General features: G+C 32.6%; 1 protein-coding gene across 1 annotated transcript; it reads right to left on the minus strand.

Moving 5' to 3' along the window:
* Positions 1 to 7405: 7405 nt before the first annotated feature.
* On the minus strand, positions 7406 to 11334 carry LOC108338312 (receptor protein kinase TMK1). The gene is made up of 2 exons (XM_017575111.2): positions 8788 to 11334; positions 7406 to 8152 (listed from the first exon to the last, which is right to left on the minus strand). The coding sequence occupies exons 1-2, from the start codon at positions 11099 to 11101 to the stop codon at positions 7620 to 7622; spliced, it is 2847 nt and encodes a 948-aa protein (XP_017430600.1). The 5' UTR covers positions 11102 to 11334; the 3' UTR covers positions 7406 to 7619.
* Between the last annotated feature and the right edge of the window lie 8477 nt (positions 11335 to 19811).

The following is a 19811-nucleotide window of genomic DNA, read 5'->3' on the forward strand; positions in this document are numbered from 1 at the left end:
GCTTCCTTTTGTTTTTTTGCACGCGTGTTCTGTGCTTATTCGTTATGCCATTTCATAAAACGTGTTAGAAGAATTATAGAAACTACTCCATGAAAAAACCAAGATTATAAACGTTACTAATAACGCGTATAGTGACATGTCTACATTGAAAATGAAATTAATTTTATAATTAGAATCTGTTGGAATAAATCTGTCCGAAAGCAATTTTAATATTATTAGTTTTATTTCAATGCAAATAAAAATATATGAAAAACTAAAAAGAAAAGAACTATAAAAGTTAATCATAATAAAAAAAATGCTATAATTTTTAATTTATGTCCCCAACCTATTCAATTCAATGAATAAACCATTTTAATAAAAAATGTAAGTTAAAATAAATAAACTTTCTCAAACATGTTTTAACTATACAAGTTTAATATGATGGGTTTAGTAGACTATACAACAATGATATATGACTTAATTTATATAAGTGGTTGAGATTATCTTTATTAATTCAAAAAGATAATAAATTTATGGATTTTATTTTTTAGATAATATTTTTTTTTATCTCTACTTAATTAAACATTTAAACTCTCTTGAAATTTAAGATATAAATATAAAAGAAAATAAAGTTATTGATTTATTTATCTTAGAAAATGTATGGATTATTGACCTAACTTCTATATTTAGTTTAATGTAAAAAAAGTGAAAGATATAGATTTAGAAACGATGTAACCACTCTTTTTTCTTTTTAACTTATTACGTTGTCTTATGGATAACCAATATTGTTCTTCCTCTTTCGTCTCTGGCGATACTATCCATGTAATTGGTTATAAAGTTGATTTAAAAGCATTATTCATATACAAAATACATACTTAATACGATGAGAGTAGATGATATATAGTGTAAAATAGGATGTTGACGTAGATTGTTTGATAAAATAAAAGTCAAGTTGGCATATATGTGGGTGTGGCTGGGGGAACATGTAGAGAAGAAATGGATTGTATTAGATATTACATATATATGGTTGCTGGTCCAACTACGTACAGAGAAGGGTATAGCTGGATTCAACTTTGACTTCAACCAAACTCCCTTTGTCCCATTAGGTAAGAGAACATCGCCTCAATTCTTAAAAGCTACAAAAAGTACTCTCATACTCTACCATCTTTTCTTATCTATTTGTCATATTCTTACAATTTTATCTTTTTATCCACTTGTATATTTTCGTCTTGAGTGTGAGATTTTAAACATTGATGGTCTGATAACAGATGATATAAAGATTGAAGAAACAAAAATTCAAGTTTGGATAACCTTTAAGTTAGTTTTGATATCATATTATAAGAAGAAAACTTTAAATCAATCTCACAAAATTAATTTATAAAGTGGAATTTGTACTTAATGTACTCTCAATTGATTTTCTCTATAATTGATGTGAAACTTTGAACATCTTCATATATCATATTATTATGATTTAATCTAAAAGAATTTTAATTTAAGATTAATTATTATATTCAAATGAATGACTTATCTTTATATATCTTGTTTATGTAACTATAGATATCTTTAAAAAATAAACCCTTCGAAAGACATAATAATATTATTAAAGATGCCTTATTATTCCAGATTCTTTTTCAAGCTTCTAATTTACTTAATCAAAAACTTTACAAGAATCAACATCTTAAAATCTAAATGTCAATTAAATTTTTCCAGTATTTTGAGATAAAAATTTATAAAGCCAACACAAAATGAACTACTCACTTGTAACTTAGCTCATAGGGTATATTATTTTAACTTTCCTATACTTTACATAGAAAAGCTAATTAATGAACAAGACCGTGTTGAATATAGGAGGAGATTTACTGGAAAGACACAAACATCAATGAGATATAAACTCAATCATGTAAGGAATTGACACCACTCTCTACCTTAATGGTTAATAGATCTTTTACCTTTATATAATACTCTACTTTCTCATTTTTATCCAATGTGAAGATTTAGATTCACACTAAAAAAACTTGAAGTTGGACATTGTACTCAAAGAGTTAACCTTGACCCAAAAACAAAGTTTATCTTTCTCTTTTAATTTCTCTAAAATTTTATGAACTGGACAAGCTCAAATCAGTAAACTCTCTGCTCAACAACAAGATTAGATTTAAAGAAATAATATGTGAATTAACATATATAGTAATTTATCGGCTAAGAATATCATGTTCAAACTTAAAAACTTAAATAATGAGAAATTCTTATTCTCATACCAAAAGTTGTTCTAAGACGAGAAAACACATACAAATAATTTTAGTTGTCACTGGGTGCTGCCGTGATTTGTTCAATGTCAATTTGTTCGTTCAAATATTTATATTATGTCGTTTTCGACTTCTGTTCACACCAGCCTTTAAATTTGATATTATGTAATTAAAAACAATAATTTATATTAAAGATATGCATAAAAATAAAATAAATTCTTTTTTTAATTTCTTCATAACTAGTCTTTAATAAAATAAAATTATTTGTTTTACATGATCCATCTTAAATAATTTAGTCTTATTGAAAATCCTGCAATAAATAAAATCAATTTACTGTATATATCTAAGCGTGGATAATTATCACCTAATAAACCTTGTGAGAATTTTCTAATATACTATGACTTTGTTATAAAAAAAATTAATATCAATTACAAATAAAATTAATTTACATTATTCAAATGAAGTTATTTTACAAGTTTATCCGTCTTGTTGTGACCATGAATTTCCATTAAAGCATACTAAATAGGTTAAATCTTTCATTCCTTTGTTCATTTATTTATTCATATGTGATTTAAATTTCATGAAATAAGTCTATCCATGAAAAAGCCAAGTATATTTGCAGCATGCATACGCTACCAAAAATCAGTGAGGTTGACATGTTGAACCTCTAAATAAAACCAAAACTTCATCTATTTCCTCTTTCTACAACTATGATAAAATTTGCTTTTATAAAATGTTGGTGTTTTCAATAATGCTGGAAAATTTTTGCTGTCATTTTGACAGTTTCTTCTCTTCCATATTTCAAACTCAGGATTATCATCAACTTTTATACTAAAATTCATTCAACAATCACTGAAATATATTTATTGACAACCTTCTACATTTTACGTTGTCTTCTAATCTGATCATTTTGTTGAAAATTAACTGTTTAGAAAAGAAGTTAAATATCGGAAACATTATTTAAGTTTTGGTATTTTCAAATATTATATTATATACGAATATGAAATTGTAGTTTAATTTTCTTAATATTTTTTCATTTATATATGCATTATTTTTTAACAGTTTTTTCTTGCATTAAAAAAATAGTTGTGTTAAAATTACCTTTTAGCAAACTTATCCGTTTAAAAATTATTATTATCATGATTAATTATAAGAATAGTTAAGAGACAATAACTCTTTTACTGCTACCTGCTATTAAAACTAGTGATTGTTTACTAAGATGATTTATCTAAATGATGAGAAAATTAATTATTCTTTTAGTAAAGTTTTAGAATAATAAATCATGAGTGCAAAAGGTGAGTTTCAAAAAAAGAAGTTATATCTCATCATAATAATAGTGAATTTCACTCCTCAAATTAACTGAGATGGAATGATTGAGAGTTATTACCAAATAATTAATCATGTTTATTACAATTTGTTATGTTTTTGTCTTTTTTCTCCATGTGAACAGTTTTGCACACTTTTTCTTTCCTGAACAGTTTTGTACAAGTTGTTATGACACCTGTCCAGTTTGTTACACATGATGATTTTCTTCATCCTTACATATATAGGCTTTGCCTTTCTTGTAATGATATGGAATTAATGAAACATTCATTCTGAGAAGGGTATAAAGAAGGAACTAGGATACTTGTTGTATGATATTCAATCCAGACAAATTTTTGTTTCAAGAAATGTGGTCTTTTATGAAAATTCTTTTCCTTTTAAATCAGGGAATGAATCTAACATTACTAGTCCAACTCTGTCAAAACCAATATGTGATAATGTGATAATATTGCACCTTTGGATATAGATGATCTCACTATTTTTTCAAATCAAGAGAGTGTAGATAATTTTAATTCAGTTACTGCTACAACACCACATCCCACAGTTTCACAACTTTCTAGACACTCCATGAGACAAAGACAACGTCCACACTACTTGAGAGATTATCACTGCTATTTGTCTGCTGCTTCCCATACCAATCTGTCATATGATAACCATTCTTCCTCTATACATTATCCTTTATCTGCTTTTCTTTCTTATAATAAATGCTCCCCTAGTTACAGAAATTTTTGCTACTCTCTATCTTCCTTGATTGAACCAAAAACATTCACTCAAGCTTCTAAAATGGATTGTTGGATGCAAGCCATGAATTCTGAGATTAATGCTCTTGAACAGAACCATACTTGGGAGATAGTTGATCTTCCTCCCAATAAAAGGCTCGTGGATTGTAAATGGGTTTATAAGATCAAATTACATGATGATGGTACCATATAGAGGCATAAAACCCTTTTGGTTGTTAAGGGATACACACAACTTGAAGAAATAGATTACTTTGATACTTTTTCTCCTGTTGCCAAACTTACAACAGTGAGGGTCATTCTTGCCATAACTGCTGCCAAAAACTGGTTCCTTGAACAATTAGACGTTAATAATGCTTTTTTACATGATGATATGCATGAAGAAGTTTACATGCACTTATCCCCTGATATGACAACTTCGCATCCCAATAAAGTCTGTAAATTAAAAAAATCATTATATGGGTTGAAACAAGCTAGCCGACAATGGTATGCCAAGCTCACCACAACTTTATTAGCTTTTAAATTCACGCAATCTTCAGCTGACCATTCTCTCTTCATAAAGAAAACAAGGGCATCTTTTACTGCATTATTAATCTATGTTGATGACATAGTTCTTGCAGGCAATGATTCTAATGAAATTGAATCTATTAAGGCACACTTGGATCATGAATTCAGCATTAAGAATCTTGGGAAACTTCGTTACTTTTTAAGTCTTGAAATATCCCGTTCTTCTACTGAGATTGTGGTTAATTAAAGAAGATATGCTCTTGAATTGCTAGAAGAGAATGGTATGCTTGCTACCAAACCTATATCGACTCCTATGGAGCCTTCCACCAAATTCAATAGCTCTTCAGGCAATCCTTTATCTGATCCACAACCTTATTGCAGATTAGTTGATCAGTTGATGTACCTTACAACCACAAGACCAAACTTAGCTTTTGTTACTCAACAGTTGAGTCAATATGTTTCTCAACCAATGGATACTCATCATAATGTTGCCATGAGAGTTCTTTGCTACATCAAAGGTTCTCCTGCTAAAGGTCTTCACTTTCCTTTCAACTCATCTCTAATGCCTTCCAGTTTTGCTGATTCTGATTGGGGTAGTTGTATTGAAACCTGAAAATCTGTTAATGGGTATTGTGTCTTTCTTGGCTCTTCCTTAATTTGTTGGAAAACTAAGAAGCAAACAATTGTATCTCGTTCTTCCTTTGAAGTTGAATATAGGGCTCTTGCAGCTTTGAGTTGTGAACTACAATGGCTTCATTTCTTGCTCACTGATTTGCATGTTCCTCCCACTGCTCCTATTTCAGTTTTTTGTGATAATCAGTTCGCTATATACCTGGCTCACAATCCAACTTTTCATGAACAGACAAAGCATATAAAGATTGACTATCATGTCATCCGTGAGAAAATTCAAAGTGGTTTTCTTCATTTGCTGCCCATTTCTTCTTATGCTCAATTGGTTGATATGTTCACTAAGGTTCTTCATCCCAAAGTTTTCACACAATGCATATCCAAGCTTGGACTTTTCGATGTTCGTAGTCCCGCTAGAGGGAGGGTATTACCAAATAATTAATCATGTTTATTACAATTTGTTATGTTTTTGTCTTTTTCCTCCATGTGAACAATTTTGCACACTTTTTCTTTCCTGAATAGTTTTGTATAGTTTCTTATGACAACTGTTCAGTTTATTACACATGAATGATTTTTTTCATTTTTACATATATAAACTTTGTCTTTCCTGTAATTATATGATGGAATCAATGAAACATTCACTCTGAGAAGGGTAAAAAAGAAAAAGAAAAAATCATCATTATTTATTGGAAACTAGGTAATAAAGATAAAACCCCCCACAGTTAAAATAAAACAAAAACATCTAAGTTTGGTACGGTATAAATCTAGAATAGTTAAACAGTTAAACTGTTGTTGTTTCAATCAGTAATATTAAATCCTCTGCAGATCTACATATACAAAGTACTATCATCATTCAGTTTTTTTAGTTGGTGTATCTTTGTTGGTCATCTGGTTTGGTGACACTCTATCTCTTAATTAGTTGCAATAATTGGAAGGGTTTGGTGTATTTGTTTTCAAAGAAATAAATGGAGGGAATGAAAATAAAAACAAAAGATTGAGAAAAAATATAATATAAGTAAGAAATAAATTTTAACTACTTAATAAAGTATATAAATATGAGAGAATATAATTTTTTTAAAAGGTATATACTTTAATTGATTGGACAGAAACCAAAAAAGGAAATAGAAAGATAAATAAAAGTATGTAAGAATTATGAAGAATATTAATTTCCTGCAACATAAAATAAATTATTTTCTAATAAATACATTTTACTAAGGCTAAACAGCCAAGCCTTTATTAATTAAATTATCTTAAAATATAATATAAGTCATTGGAATTTTAGAGTATAAAAGTAAAAGGATACCAACTTCCTTGAAATCAATACTATAATTACATGTTCTTTGAAAAATCACACAATTTCCTTAAATAGTGTCAACTAATTAACCCATCTCTATAAAGTTATAATATTCATAGAAAATTGTTAACTTAAAAGGCTAAAAGGGCCCTTCGTTTTGGTTCAGCTTTCCTTATTTCCAATGTTGAAGCTTAACATATAAGAAACAATAAAGTGGGTTGTGGAAGCCAGTTGGAAAGTTTGACAGCACAGCTTTTATCTTTTGGCTTAACTTGCATTCGCCTTTTGCCACACTGTCACCTTTCACAACCAGGCCGAACAGCAACATGCAGCAAATAATATTTGATTCTCTCTTTTTAACTACTTCCTCTCCTGTCTATTTTGTCCATTTCACAAATTCATGCTCATCCAAAACAGCTTCATAAACGCCAGATTCCCTCCAACATTGACATGACAGCAACCATATGTCATGTAGCCACCAAGTTTTGAAATCATCTCTCAATGAAACAAACTCAAGTTGTGCATTTCAAAAACGGTGCCAGTTGTTGTGTTGATCCTCATGTGTCATGTCATCGGCACTCAATACTACTTGCAAATAAATTGGTTCAACAAGTGTAATATATTAACATTAGCTAATCAACAAGTTCAACAGTGATATTTGATTTACACATCTCAGAAGGCGGAAAACGTGAATGTGAGATGATGAAAAGTACATTATCGGCTCAGAATCTCTTCCAAGTTTGTCAGTAAAAGTTCTTAACAAGGGCTAAGATGGTGTAGAACTAATCTACACAATGAGAAAAGATAAACAAGTTCACAAAGAATAGCCAGTACATGAAACAAGGACCGGAGAATGAACAAACACACTAAAACAAATATTTACAACCGAGCATGATCACCTACGCATGATCACCTACCATCTGCTGATGTGAAAGAATCAGCAAATCCATATGGGCGAGTAGGTATACTTGTCTGTGTGTTATCCAAGCTTGGTAGAAGCGAAGATGAAGAAGAGGACTCCATTTGACTTTTACCTTCATAAGCCTGCCACTTCTTAAGTGCTTGTGGCAAGGACATGTCAAGGTCAATGCCATATATATCTTCAGAATTCTGATCAGATGGTTTCCAGAGTTCAACGAGAGAAGAAAGCACGTTAACAGTATGACCCATGTCAGGCCTTTGATATGGCTCCCTGGCACAGCAGTGGCCAGCTAACTCTGCAACAGTGTGAATACTGGCAAGAGTTTCCTCGTTGAGATCAATTGCGGAGTCAATGGCCTTGCGGAATGAGTCCTTATTTATGGACATTCTGCGGAACCATGTTACAAGGTGCATGCTATCCTCGGGTTGAGTCTCATCAAGTGCTTTTCTTCCTGTTATCAGCTCCATCAATATTACCCCAAAGCTGAACACGTCAACTTTAGTTGTCACACGGCCAGTCACTGCAATCAGACAGTCATTTGCATGGCGGTGTTAGAGATGCATATGGCTAAAATCAATGAACATTTATACCACCAAGCAACCAAGTCAGATAGCAAACATCTAATTGATCCAAATAAACCATATCTTCTGAAGACAAGATAAATCCAATGGGAAATTTACATTTTGAATGAACATTTAAAAACTAATGCCTTGGAAGGAAAATAGTCATGTCAATTTGTATGCATTGAACATGAATAACATGGATGTAGAGGCTTCATTCTTGAGTCTTGAGTAGAGAGTATTTACTTCAGTGAATTGGTGTAATGATTGAATGGTTACTTCAACTAACTTCCTAGTAAGTATAGAAGTTGGTTAGATAGTGGTGATAAGAAGAATGTCATATTAGCTTCCTACGAAGAAATGAAATGTCACCAGTAGCTCTTAAAGTATCATGGATCCTACCAGGAAATAAATATGCTAATTAATCAAACTAGATTTTTCTAAGGTATACTATTTCCAGGAATACCATAACAGGACACTTGAAATATATTTATTGCCTACTCTATTCCAACTGTTTATTTGAGAAACTGACTCAATACGGCATTGCTCACAAAGACATGGTGTGGTGAAGGGAAGTTATAAAACTAAGTGATACCTGCATACTCAGGTGCCAAGTATCCAAAAGTGCCTGCAATTCTTGTCTCTATAGAGGCTTTTCCTTCCGGAGCAAGACGCACAAGACCAAAATCAGCAACCTTTGCCCTCATATCATCTCCAAGGAGAATGTTTGAAGGTTTTAAGTCCCTGTGTATGAAGCTTTGATGGGCCAAGCCATGGAGGTACTCGACACCCCTTGCCACATCTAAGGCAATCGTCAATCTTCTGTTCCACTCCAGTGGTTCCAGTCCTTCCTCTGGCCAGTTGAAAAGATGCCTGCTCAATGTTCCTTGATGCATGTACTCGTACACAAGCAGCTTCTCATTCCCGTCCAAGCAGTAACCTAGAAGAGCCACAAGATGCCGGTGGCGAACTTTTGTCAAAACAGCAATTTCCGACTTGAATTCTGCTGCACCCTTCCCTGTTATTGCTCCACACTCCATTCTTTTCACTGCTATTCTTGTACCATCATGGAGTTCACCTCTATAAACCGTTCCGAAACCTCCTTGTCCCAATATGTTCTTCTCACTGAAGTTGCCTGTGACATTTCTCAGAACTTGTATGGAAATGACCATGTTTCCGGCTTCAACCATTTGGATATCTCCTGCCTCACTGCCAGGTATGGTTCGCGTTTCACTGACACCACCAACACTGACATTTGAACCTGCAACGGTTATCTTCACACTCTCATTATCCGACCCAGAATGCCTAGGATGAATAACTAGAGCATTTGGGCTCTGGACCCTGCTCAACTTCTTTTGCTTCATCCTAAACAGGCAGAAAATCAGGAAACCAATCATAGAAACCACAAAAACCGCCCCAATCACTGAAAACACGATCACTCCCACATGGGAAGACTTTTTGCCACCATTTCCAGAACCCCCACCATTTTCTCCCTTTGAATTGGGAGCCGTTGGAGACACTGAACCCTGAGGGGACTGGCTACTCTTATCCTTCCCTATATCAACATTACCATTAGTACTCACAACTACATTACTCCTAAAACTCGGCACCTTCCCATAAAGCTGATTGTTCGCAACATTCAATAGACTAAGCCGAGGCAAAGTAGTAAGCTCTACTGGAATTGAACCAGTGAGATTGTTATCCGCAAGTACTATTCTTTGCAAAGATTTAATCTTTGAAAAATCCGGGGATATCTCACCACTAAGTTGCATCTTCTGAAAATTAACAACAGTTATATTCCCATCTCCACAAGCAATTCCAATCCAATCAGCACAAGGATCATTCCCCTTCCAACCCTCGGCAAACCTTTGAGGATACCCCATAAGCCCAACAACAGAAAGAAGAACCTGCACCCTGGAATCACAATCACCAGGTCCTGACAAACAAAAACTGTTGGAATCCTTATCGTTATCTACCTCAACTCCATTGCCAAACACCGGCATAGGACCCTGAAACAAGTTATTAGTCAAGTTCACAACTTCAAGTGTCTTGAGACCCACCAACGAAGGCGGAACAGGACCTGTAAACCTGTTATCCCTCAAACTCAAAACCTTCAAACTCTTCAACCCGGACAAATCAGGCAACGGACCCGTAAAAGCATTGGAGTGCAACCAAACCTCCGTCAAGAAAGTCATGTTCTGCAAAACAGCAACACTGCCACCGAGCCTGTTAACGCTCTTCTGCCCATTCAACCACAAAGACTGAATCTGAGAGCCAGAAAAGCTCAAAGGCAACGCCCCCTCGAGGTTATTGATGGCCAAGTGCAAAACCGTCAAACCAGGAAACACGTCGGAGCTGAAGAAATCCGGCAAAGTGCCTCTGACATTGGCAGAGTTGGCGGAGAAGTTCTGAAGCACAGAAGCGTTTCGGAGAGTCTGAGGGATCTCCCAGGGCTCAAAGGGGTTGTTGTCGATCTCCACCGCCTGGAGCTGCGACATGCCGGCGAAGAAGTCGGCGGGGACGGCGGAGAAGCGGTTGTTGCTGGCAATGAAGACACGGAGGTTGGTCAAGCCGTTAAGCGAGGGAATGGGACCCGAGATGTTGTTGTATTGGAGCTCCAACTGTTCCAACTGGGTCAAGTTCTGAATAGTTGCAGGGAGAGTGCCCTGGAGATTGAGGCGGCCAATTTGGATCCGTGTGACCCGTTTATCTTCGGAGCACCTGACCTGGTCCCACTTGCATGGGTCCGGGCCGGTCCATCCCGGCGGGTTGAGGCTGTTCTTGAGAGCCAGCATTACTGAAACATCGTCCTGGGAGTTGGCGAAGAAGGTCATCATGGTTAAGAAAATGAAGAAGGGTAGAGGATTTGGAAAGTAGGTGGTGGTGGTGGTGGTGGTACTGCTCACCATGCTGTTGTGGTTCTGTCCGTTAGCCGTGTGGGAGAAGGTAATGTGATGTGAGGGAAAGTATAGAAATTAGAAAAGAAAGTGTTTTGTTTGTTGAGGTTGGGTTTGGGAGTTGAAATGAGAAGGGAACGGGGAAGAAGGAGAAACGCACATGGCAGTGGGCCCCAGGTATCTGGCTGTCGTGACCATTGCTGAGTGAGTGAGTGAGAGACTCAGCGAGTGAAGCTCTCATGCATGGCCCATCATCATTATCATCTGCATTTTATTATTTTACTAATACTAATCTTAATATTAATGATTAAAGTTTTTATTACAAATAAATTATACATTTTTTTTATTTAAAATAATGAAGTTCCATTTTTTTATACATTAAAAAAAGGAAAAGTTCGGCTCTATGGTAAAGCAATCACATGCAAATATGGGCTAATAATGTCTTAATGGTTGGCAAGAGCAAAACCAGGTCCAGCTGTTCTCCCAGGTTTTCAGACATGTCTGTTCTCCTATAAACTCATTTCCTTTTCAATTTCATCTCTTATTATTAAAAAAAAATATTTTTCTCATTTATGGTTTAATTATACTTTTATTTTATTTCATCTATTAAAAATTTGAAGTTTGTTGTTTTGAGATTCATGTTAATGGTCCAAATGAAAACAAAAGAGTGTTTATTTGTTATATATATTTGAAGAGCATAATTATAACAGGTAAGGCTGAGAAAGACATAGGTTGTTGATAACCCCACAAACAAAAAAGTGATGGGAATGGAAGAAATAAAATAAGAGCGGAAGCAGCAGATCATAAAGTTTTGAGTTTATGATTGTTGTGTTGTGTTCTGGATGTCTTAGCTGGAGGGTATATATATTAATAACCCTTGCTAATGAGGGAAGAGGGACTTTAAATGATTTTTAATCTTTTTTTAGTAACTAATAATGGCACAAGCAAACTTTTTTTAATGTCCTTGTTAGAGATGTCAACCATAGGTAGATAGGTACCACCTCTCACCCATATTTTAATTTTCATCTTTACATTTACGTTTTCAAACACAATTTATGTTTATATTACTTATAACCAGAGGGTTCATTTCAAACATTTTCTTATATATGTCGAAATTGTATTTAAGAAAAAATCAAGTGCATATCATTCGAGTTAAACTTAAGCTTAAATTTAAATGTGACAACTCCTTTAACAAAGGAATAACTTGTGAAAATTTATTGATTTGTAAATTTGTAAGTTTTATGTATTCTCTATCCAAAATATTTAGTAATTTGCCAAGTTAAAGTCATATATATATGAAATTAATTCTATGTAATAATTTCTTTTCAAATAAAAAACCTGCATTTAGAAGCATTGAGTTCTTCTCGTATTTTTACAGTTTTTTATTTTTATTTGTTATAATAAGAATAAAAATAAAATAATAAATAGTGATAATAATTGTTTTATTTTATTTTTATTCATTTTTGTTATCGGTTTCTTTCACCAAACCATTATTTATCATTTTTCATTTTCTTCCTCTGTTTTCCTTCCTTAGTTTCTTTTGTTTCTTTCCTCTCCAACATAGACCAGAGACATACAATAATAAACAGATTATAATAATGAAATAAAGTTCATTCTTATAAGCAAATATTCGTTCTCACACTCTAATTTTTTTTATATAGATATAGTTTTCACATGTTGCTCCAGGTGTCACCTCTAAATCTTTGTATAAAAAAAACTACTTATATAATTATTTGTTGTTATTAATAAAATTATTAATTAATATGATTTCCACGTAATATTATAATTATTACTAATTAGAAGATGAATGTTGGTGCATTGTGAGCCAAGTAAGTGAGTTTTGGTAATTAAAACTAGAAATTTGGCCTATCTATATCACTCACTTATTTTGCTCCTCTCAGTCTTTTCACTCCCCTCACATAAAACACAAAAGCTTGGTAGTTTCAATTAAGGAGGAATGAAGAAACAAAGGAAGGAAGGAAAAGAAAGTGAAAATCAAGTTGTTAAAAAAATAGAAAGTGTGTTGAAACTTATAATAGATATGATTGACTTAGAAGAATAAGTTTTTTATAAATTTTTATAAAAAAAATTTTACAAAAATTTTAATACAATATTTTTAAAATATGTAATTAGAGTTAATATAAATTTTAAAATAAAATAAAAAAATATTCTCAAATCTTAGTAAATAAATAAAATTATATTTCAAAATATAAATATGCTAAAATAAACTACTATATTAAATATAAGTTAAAATTAATTAATTATGTATTATTATTTTGATATTTTATTTTATTTATTTATTTATTATGATATATATATATATAATGGATTTTTATTTTTTGTGTACATTTATTATTTAAATAATTATTTTGTCAATATTATTTTTAAGGGAAGATTTGTTTAAATTTAATTACCTTTTTTATTTGACTTTTATTTAAATTAACTACTTTTAATTAAGAAATCACTTACAATATAAATAAAAGCTACTTACAATAAAATTATAAAAATTATTTATATTTAATTTTATAATAATAATAATAATAATAATAGTAATTTTATAATTTTGTATTATCATAAAATTCTTATAGTTTTCATACATATATATACATAAAAGGATACATAAATAATAATCATAATCGATTACTGGCTTTTAACATAACTGAAATTATATACACTTTTTTCGCAAATCACTTTATTTGACACGGAAAGTTTTTCATTTAAAAAGTGCATCGTTTTTCGTATTTTCTTTTTGATGTTCATGTTTTTTTCCCTAAATGCCCTTGTAAAACTCAACAAATCCAAACATACAGTTAATCCTAACGTTATTAATTTAAAACTAATATTGCAATTATTAAATTAAAATTACGGTAATCATAAAAGGTCATCTCGTTATAGCTTAATAATGTGAGTATTACAACTAGCTTAAACAAATAGCTTTTTAACTCCCAGATTACGCTTCAGTTTTTGAAACTGAAGCATATAAAAGTGTGGTGACAATTTCGTAATTCTGGTGATTTATATGTCTCGATTTAGTTCGAACTGATGTCTAAGAGGGTATACTGTCTCGATTTTCTGACCAACTAAGACAAAACACCCTGACAACTTTTTGGAAATAGGCCTACTGCCTTGATTCTCCAACCAATCGAGACAGTATGTTCTATCAGAAATTGATTTTGAACGTTTCAAATCAATCTTGTCAACCTCTACTATCTCAGTTCCATGTCATAGTCCCTTTATGCCTCGGTTTAAGAGCGAACCGAGGTCTATAGTTAGAAGATATTTTCAAAATTTTCATTTACAATTTTATTTTGATTTTTTTTTTAAGGTTTACGTATTGGTTGTTTTTATAATCGAGATAATAGCCTCTTCAATGGTTAAATTCCAAAAGCGTAAAACAGTAAGCACATTTAACTTTTTCTTCTTCTTCTTCTTTTTCCGCAAAAGAGTCGTTTCTCATCTCGTGCAAACAACTTCTTCGTGTCGCTTTATCGTCGCTGCCTCCATCACGCTACCTACACCACTAGTCGTCGTTGCTGCCTCCACTACTGGTAACCGTCATTGCCTCCACCACTGGTCGTCGTTGCATCTGTCGCACGAACGTTGTTGCCTCCATTTTTCTCGTGCGGACTACACTTTTCGTTGTTGCCACCGTCGTTCGTCGTCGCCACCGGCCGTTCATCGCCGCTAACGGCTATTTGTCGCCACCTTTGACCCTTCGTTTCCACCTTCGGCCCTTCGTCGTCGCCCTCGGTTGTTTCACGCCGCCTCCAACTGTTTCGTTCGTTGCCTTCGTTGTCTCATTATAAATAAAAAAAGAAAAAAAAATATTTTGAATAGGCAAAAGACCCAATTTCTGAAAGAAAAAAAGGCATCTATTGCCTCGGTTCGAAACCCACCAAGGCTAAAGACCCCCACATATTACCTCATTTAGAATCGAGGCAAAAAGACTACCCCTTTTCCCCTCGGTTGTATATGCCTCGGTTCATGAACCGTTGGGTATATACTAAAATAACTAGTGTTGTTTCCCTTTACTGCACTAGTGGTGTTTAAAGAAAAGTTTGATTGAAAAGAAAAAAACAAAACAAAAAAGGGGAGAAAAATAGATAATAGAAATCCTGCTCCAAAACAACATTAATGCTAAACATGAAATTGCAAATCAAATTCTTTCAACAATGTTGAATTATATTTGTTGTAACCATGTCTAAATTATCTATATGTTATCACAAAATAAAAGGGGAAAATACATCTAGGGTTCATTGGAAGTAAGAGAATCTTTTTTAAGGAAAACCCCTCACTCCATACCAAGAAGGTTCTAGAGTTGTTTTGCACTAAGGGATCTGAACCAGTGCAAATCAATTACCTTCAATTCAAACCATCCATAAAAACATCAATATTACAGTGGGTGATAAAATAATAAAGAAATTATCTTCAAATTTAAATCCTATATATTCAACAAAGATAAAAGATATTAATTACCATACAACAACATGTATCAAATAGAAAGACAAAGAAGCAAATTACTTCTTCCAATTATAAAACGTCTAGAAACAATGTTCACTGAAGCCAAAATTAGAAAGTGAATTTATGATTACGCAAATAAAAAATTTTCATCCACATTCCAAACTTTAATGGAAAAATATGTCAACATTGATTTAGAGTGAAAGTATAGTATTCAACCTACCGATTGAAATGCTTAGGTAGTGAAGTTACAAACACCTTATATGTCTTGAAGAAAAATGATAATTAAGTGCCTTTATTTCAATAATTCAAGTGAGAAAGATAAATATTAGCCATTTTGTAGCAAACAATTAACAATAAAAATTGTCATCAAACCAAATAAAACAAAAGGTGTATGATAGTTGCTCTATATTGTTCAGATAGAAAACAATGTTTTTTGCTAACGAGGGAAGAGGGACTTTAACACTGTGTTCGCATGAAAAGATTTTACTGTTCATGTGGGTTTGCGAGCGATGAATCCAAACCACAGTGCTGTTCACTTTCGTGGATTTGTGACGACGGAATTGAGGAGATTTGCGGGATACCTCCTTTCGGTATCACTCGCCATGCTGAGAAGATTTGCGATGAATTGAAGAGAAATGACTCTTTTACCCTTAATACATATGATAATACTAGTTGAGAACACGATGGAGGATGCTCTGACGCCTACACTTGCGCACGAGAGCGAGAGCGCGGTCGAGATTCCTTGTCATCTTGGCAGCGATGCGACGGATGGGACGCTCGAAGAGCAGCGGCGGCGCGGCGGAGGTGCGGCGGAGGTGCGGCGGAGGTGTTGGTGGCCGTGGCAAAGCGGACGAGGGTTTAGAGCATTTGGAGGAGGCGATCGATCTGCTTCCACATCTCTGAGCACTCAGCTTTGAATGAGTCGGCCTCATCCATCGCCGAGCGAACTCGCTCTGCCACCATAATCGGGTACGATAACTCTTCCTCCACTTGCTTCTCCTCCAACAACGCCATCTCCGCTGCGCCGAGTTTGCCACCAAGTTAATCGATAAATAATCAATGGTTTTTCTGGGGATGATGTGTGCTGTGTGAGACCGAGTCAACCGACTCTACGCTGAGTCTAATAGAATCTGAGTCGGGAATTGGATCGGGCATTTATGTTGGTGTTGTTCATTTGATACTTGTTGTTCTTCATTTGACACTTGTTGTTGTTCTGCCACACATGTCTTTATGTTTTTTTTGTCCTAACTCCAAACATTACCTGCACTCACACATCACACAAGTAACTTCTTTCTCCCTTCTTCCCTTATTAATTAATTTACCAATTTTATTATTTTATACTATTTGACTTCAAATTTTTATTAATTAATTTTATTACTTTATTCCTTCAATTATCAATTCAATGGCTAAATCAACGTTTATATATTAAGATTTTTTTTTTAAATTTTCCGTTTACGTTTAACTAGTTTAATAAGAAGGCTAAAATTAATTTTAATTATTATTTTTAATTTTTTATTTTTTATTCTTTATAAACATTTTTACAATCAAATATAACATTAACAAATAAACATTTTTACAATTAAATATAACATTAACAAATAACATTTTATATTATTTTAATAACTAGGGGCATTTTGGTAATCTTTAATTTCTATCAATTAAACAAATTTTTTAAATCTGTCACATCAATCAAATTGTACACTAATTATCACAAACTTTACTTCCAAATCCACTCTCAATTACCTCCAAATCCACTCAATCAAACAACAAAAATTTACCCTCAAATCCATTCAATCACTCTCCCCAAATCATCTCCCACAAATCCTCACATGTGAAAAAAACAAATGATTTTTAATCTTTTTTTAGTAACTAATAATGACACAAGAAACTTTTTTTAATGCCTCTTGTTAGAAATGTCAACCATAGGTATATACCTACCTATCACCCATATTTTAATTTTCATCTTTACATTTACGTTTTCTAACACAATTTATATTTATATTAGTTATAACTAGAGGGTTCATCTCTAACATTAAATCAAGTCCATATGATTTGAATTAAGCTTAAACTTAACGTAATAAATTAACTGTAATAGATTGATTCAACTCTTTTAACCAAGGAATAACTTATGGAAATTTATTGATATGTAAATTTGCAAGTTTTGTGTCTTCTCTCTTCAAAATATTTAGTAATTTGGGAAGTTAAAGTAATATATATATATATATATATATATATATATATATATATATATATATATATATATTGTAAGATCCTTGAAAAATATTTGTAAGTTAAATACTAGATAAAAAAAAATGAATAGTAAATTGTGAATAGTAAAAGGTGAATAGTAAAAAGTGAATAGTAAAAAAAAAAAAATATATTTTTGGAAAGGATAAGTGTTACACGTAGCTTTGAGATCAGAATTCACCAATTTGCAAATAAAAAATTATTTTTGTAATAGTAAAATGAATAAAAAAATGAATAGTAAAAATGAATAGTAAATTTTTTTACTATAAATAGCCAAGGGAGGGAGGCTGGAAATTTACACCAAAATTCTAGAGAAATTGTGAGAGAAGAGAGTTGGAGTAAATTATAGTTGAAGAGGGGAAATTCTGGAAGTTTCCGGAGAACGGTTTGAGAAGAGGAAACTAAGTCTGGAATAGAGGTAAGGGGAGCCAACTTTGAGTATTTCCTTTTGTATTATCTTGAGTCTTGGATATGTTATATTTTGCTTTTCTGATCTTATATCTTGAATATGGAGTATTTTGTTTCTGTATGATCTTAAATTTTAAATGAGAGTATGCTTTGTATTGATATCCAAGTGTGATAGTTGTAAAATGTAATGTTGATTATGTTATGCCACTTGTATGTTATTAGTTGTTTATTTTTTTGTATTTTGGAAGGATTAGAAATTGTCTAACCGGCTCTGCCAGATTCAATTTCTTGTTTCCCCAAACATTCTATTGTTTCCCTTATTTAATTGTATTTTGGAAGGATTAGAAATTGTCTAACCGGCTCTGCCAGATTCAATTTCTTGTTTCCCCAAACTTTCTATTGCTTCAGTTATTTATTTTATTGCACTTTTGGAAGGATTAGAAGTTGTCTAACCGGCTCTGCCAGATTCAACTTCTTGTTTCCCCAAACTATTTATTGCTTTACTTATTTATTTTATTGCATTTTTGGAAGGATTAGAAGTTGTCTAACCGGCTCTGCCAGATTCAACTTCTTATTTCCCCAGACATGTATTGTTCTTGTTATTTAATTATATTGTATTTTGGGATGGATTAGAAGTTGTCTAACCGGCTCTGCCAGATTCAACTTCTTGTTTCCCATGAATTTTTATATTAAGATTATTCTTATGATTGTCAAATATTGTATTCTTCTATGACCATTTATAGTAATATCTTATTATGGGTAATTGTTTATAATTATCTTGTATGAATTCTATCATGAATGAGTTTCTTGGCTGAAATTGATCTTGTTGGAAGGTCTGGATTAAGGATTCTGTAATAACTTGTATATGAGTATTAAATAGATGTAGTGATACTATTTGAGGTTGTTGTAAGACGAAGTAAAAATATTAAAATTAGGCATTTTAGATTTAGAGCATAAGCGAACAAGGTAGATAATTTAAATAAATAAATTGTTAATTATTGAAGACCTCCCTTTGTTGGTAGGATAGAGGAACCTTAAAAACCTGAGTTGGCACATCCCTGATCATAGAGCAGCCCTGGCCTGGTCCAGTCAGTTGTGACTAGTCATATGTGTTGGCGTCGAAGGTGAGTTTGATGCGTTCAGACATCTGGGTCCTCTCCGGTGACCAATTGGGGTAAAGAAAGATCTCTAATAGGATGAAATTAAAATAAAATAAGTTAATTCGAGATGCATAAATTTATCATGGTAAAAACTTCATATATATTTTATTTATCGTTACATTGAGTTCAGACTTTAATACGTAGTGGCTAAGATATGATGAAATGTTTTGGCTGATCTATGAATCTTTAATTGGTGAAAATATGTTGAGTTATACTCGTTATGGTCAAAATTGAGTTTATAATATGAAGTATGATAGCCGGCGATATGTTTAATTTATTAACACCAAAATAGGTTATTGTCAAATTATGATTAGAGCATGAACATGATTGAGTTATGTGGAGAAGAGGTTATGAATTGTTGATTTGATGAAATGTTGGAGTAGATATAAGAAATTATTGCTTATGAAATGATGTTCCCTACGGGAAGTAGTATGTTCGGTTATACC

This window comes from Vigna angularis, chromosome 7, assembly GCF_016808095.1.
Source record: "Vigna angularis cultivar LongXiaoDou No.4 chromosome 7, ASM1680809v1, whole genome shotgun sequence".
NCBI classification, from domain to species: Eukaryota; Viridiplantae; Streptophyta; class Magnoliopsida; order Fabales; family Fabaceae; genus Vigna; species Vigna angularis.

Coding starts and splice junctions, on each gene's coding strand:
- LOC108338312 (XM_017575111.2), bottom strand. CDS start 11,101: ATGGTGAGCAGTACCACCACCACCACCACCACCTACTTTCCAAATCCT. Junction 8,153..8,787: donor CTTGGCACCTGAGTATGCAG/GTATCACTTAGT, acceptor GTCTGATTGCAG/TGACTGGCCGTGTGACAACT.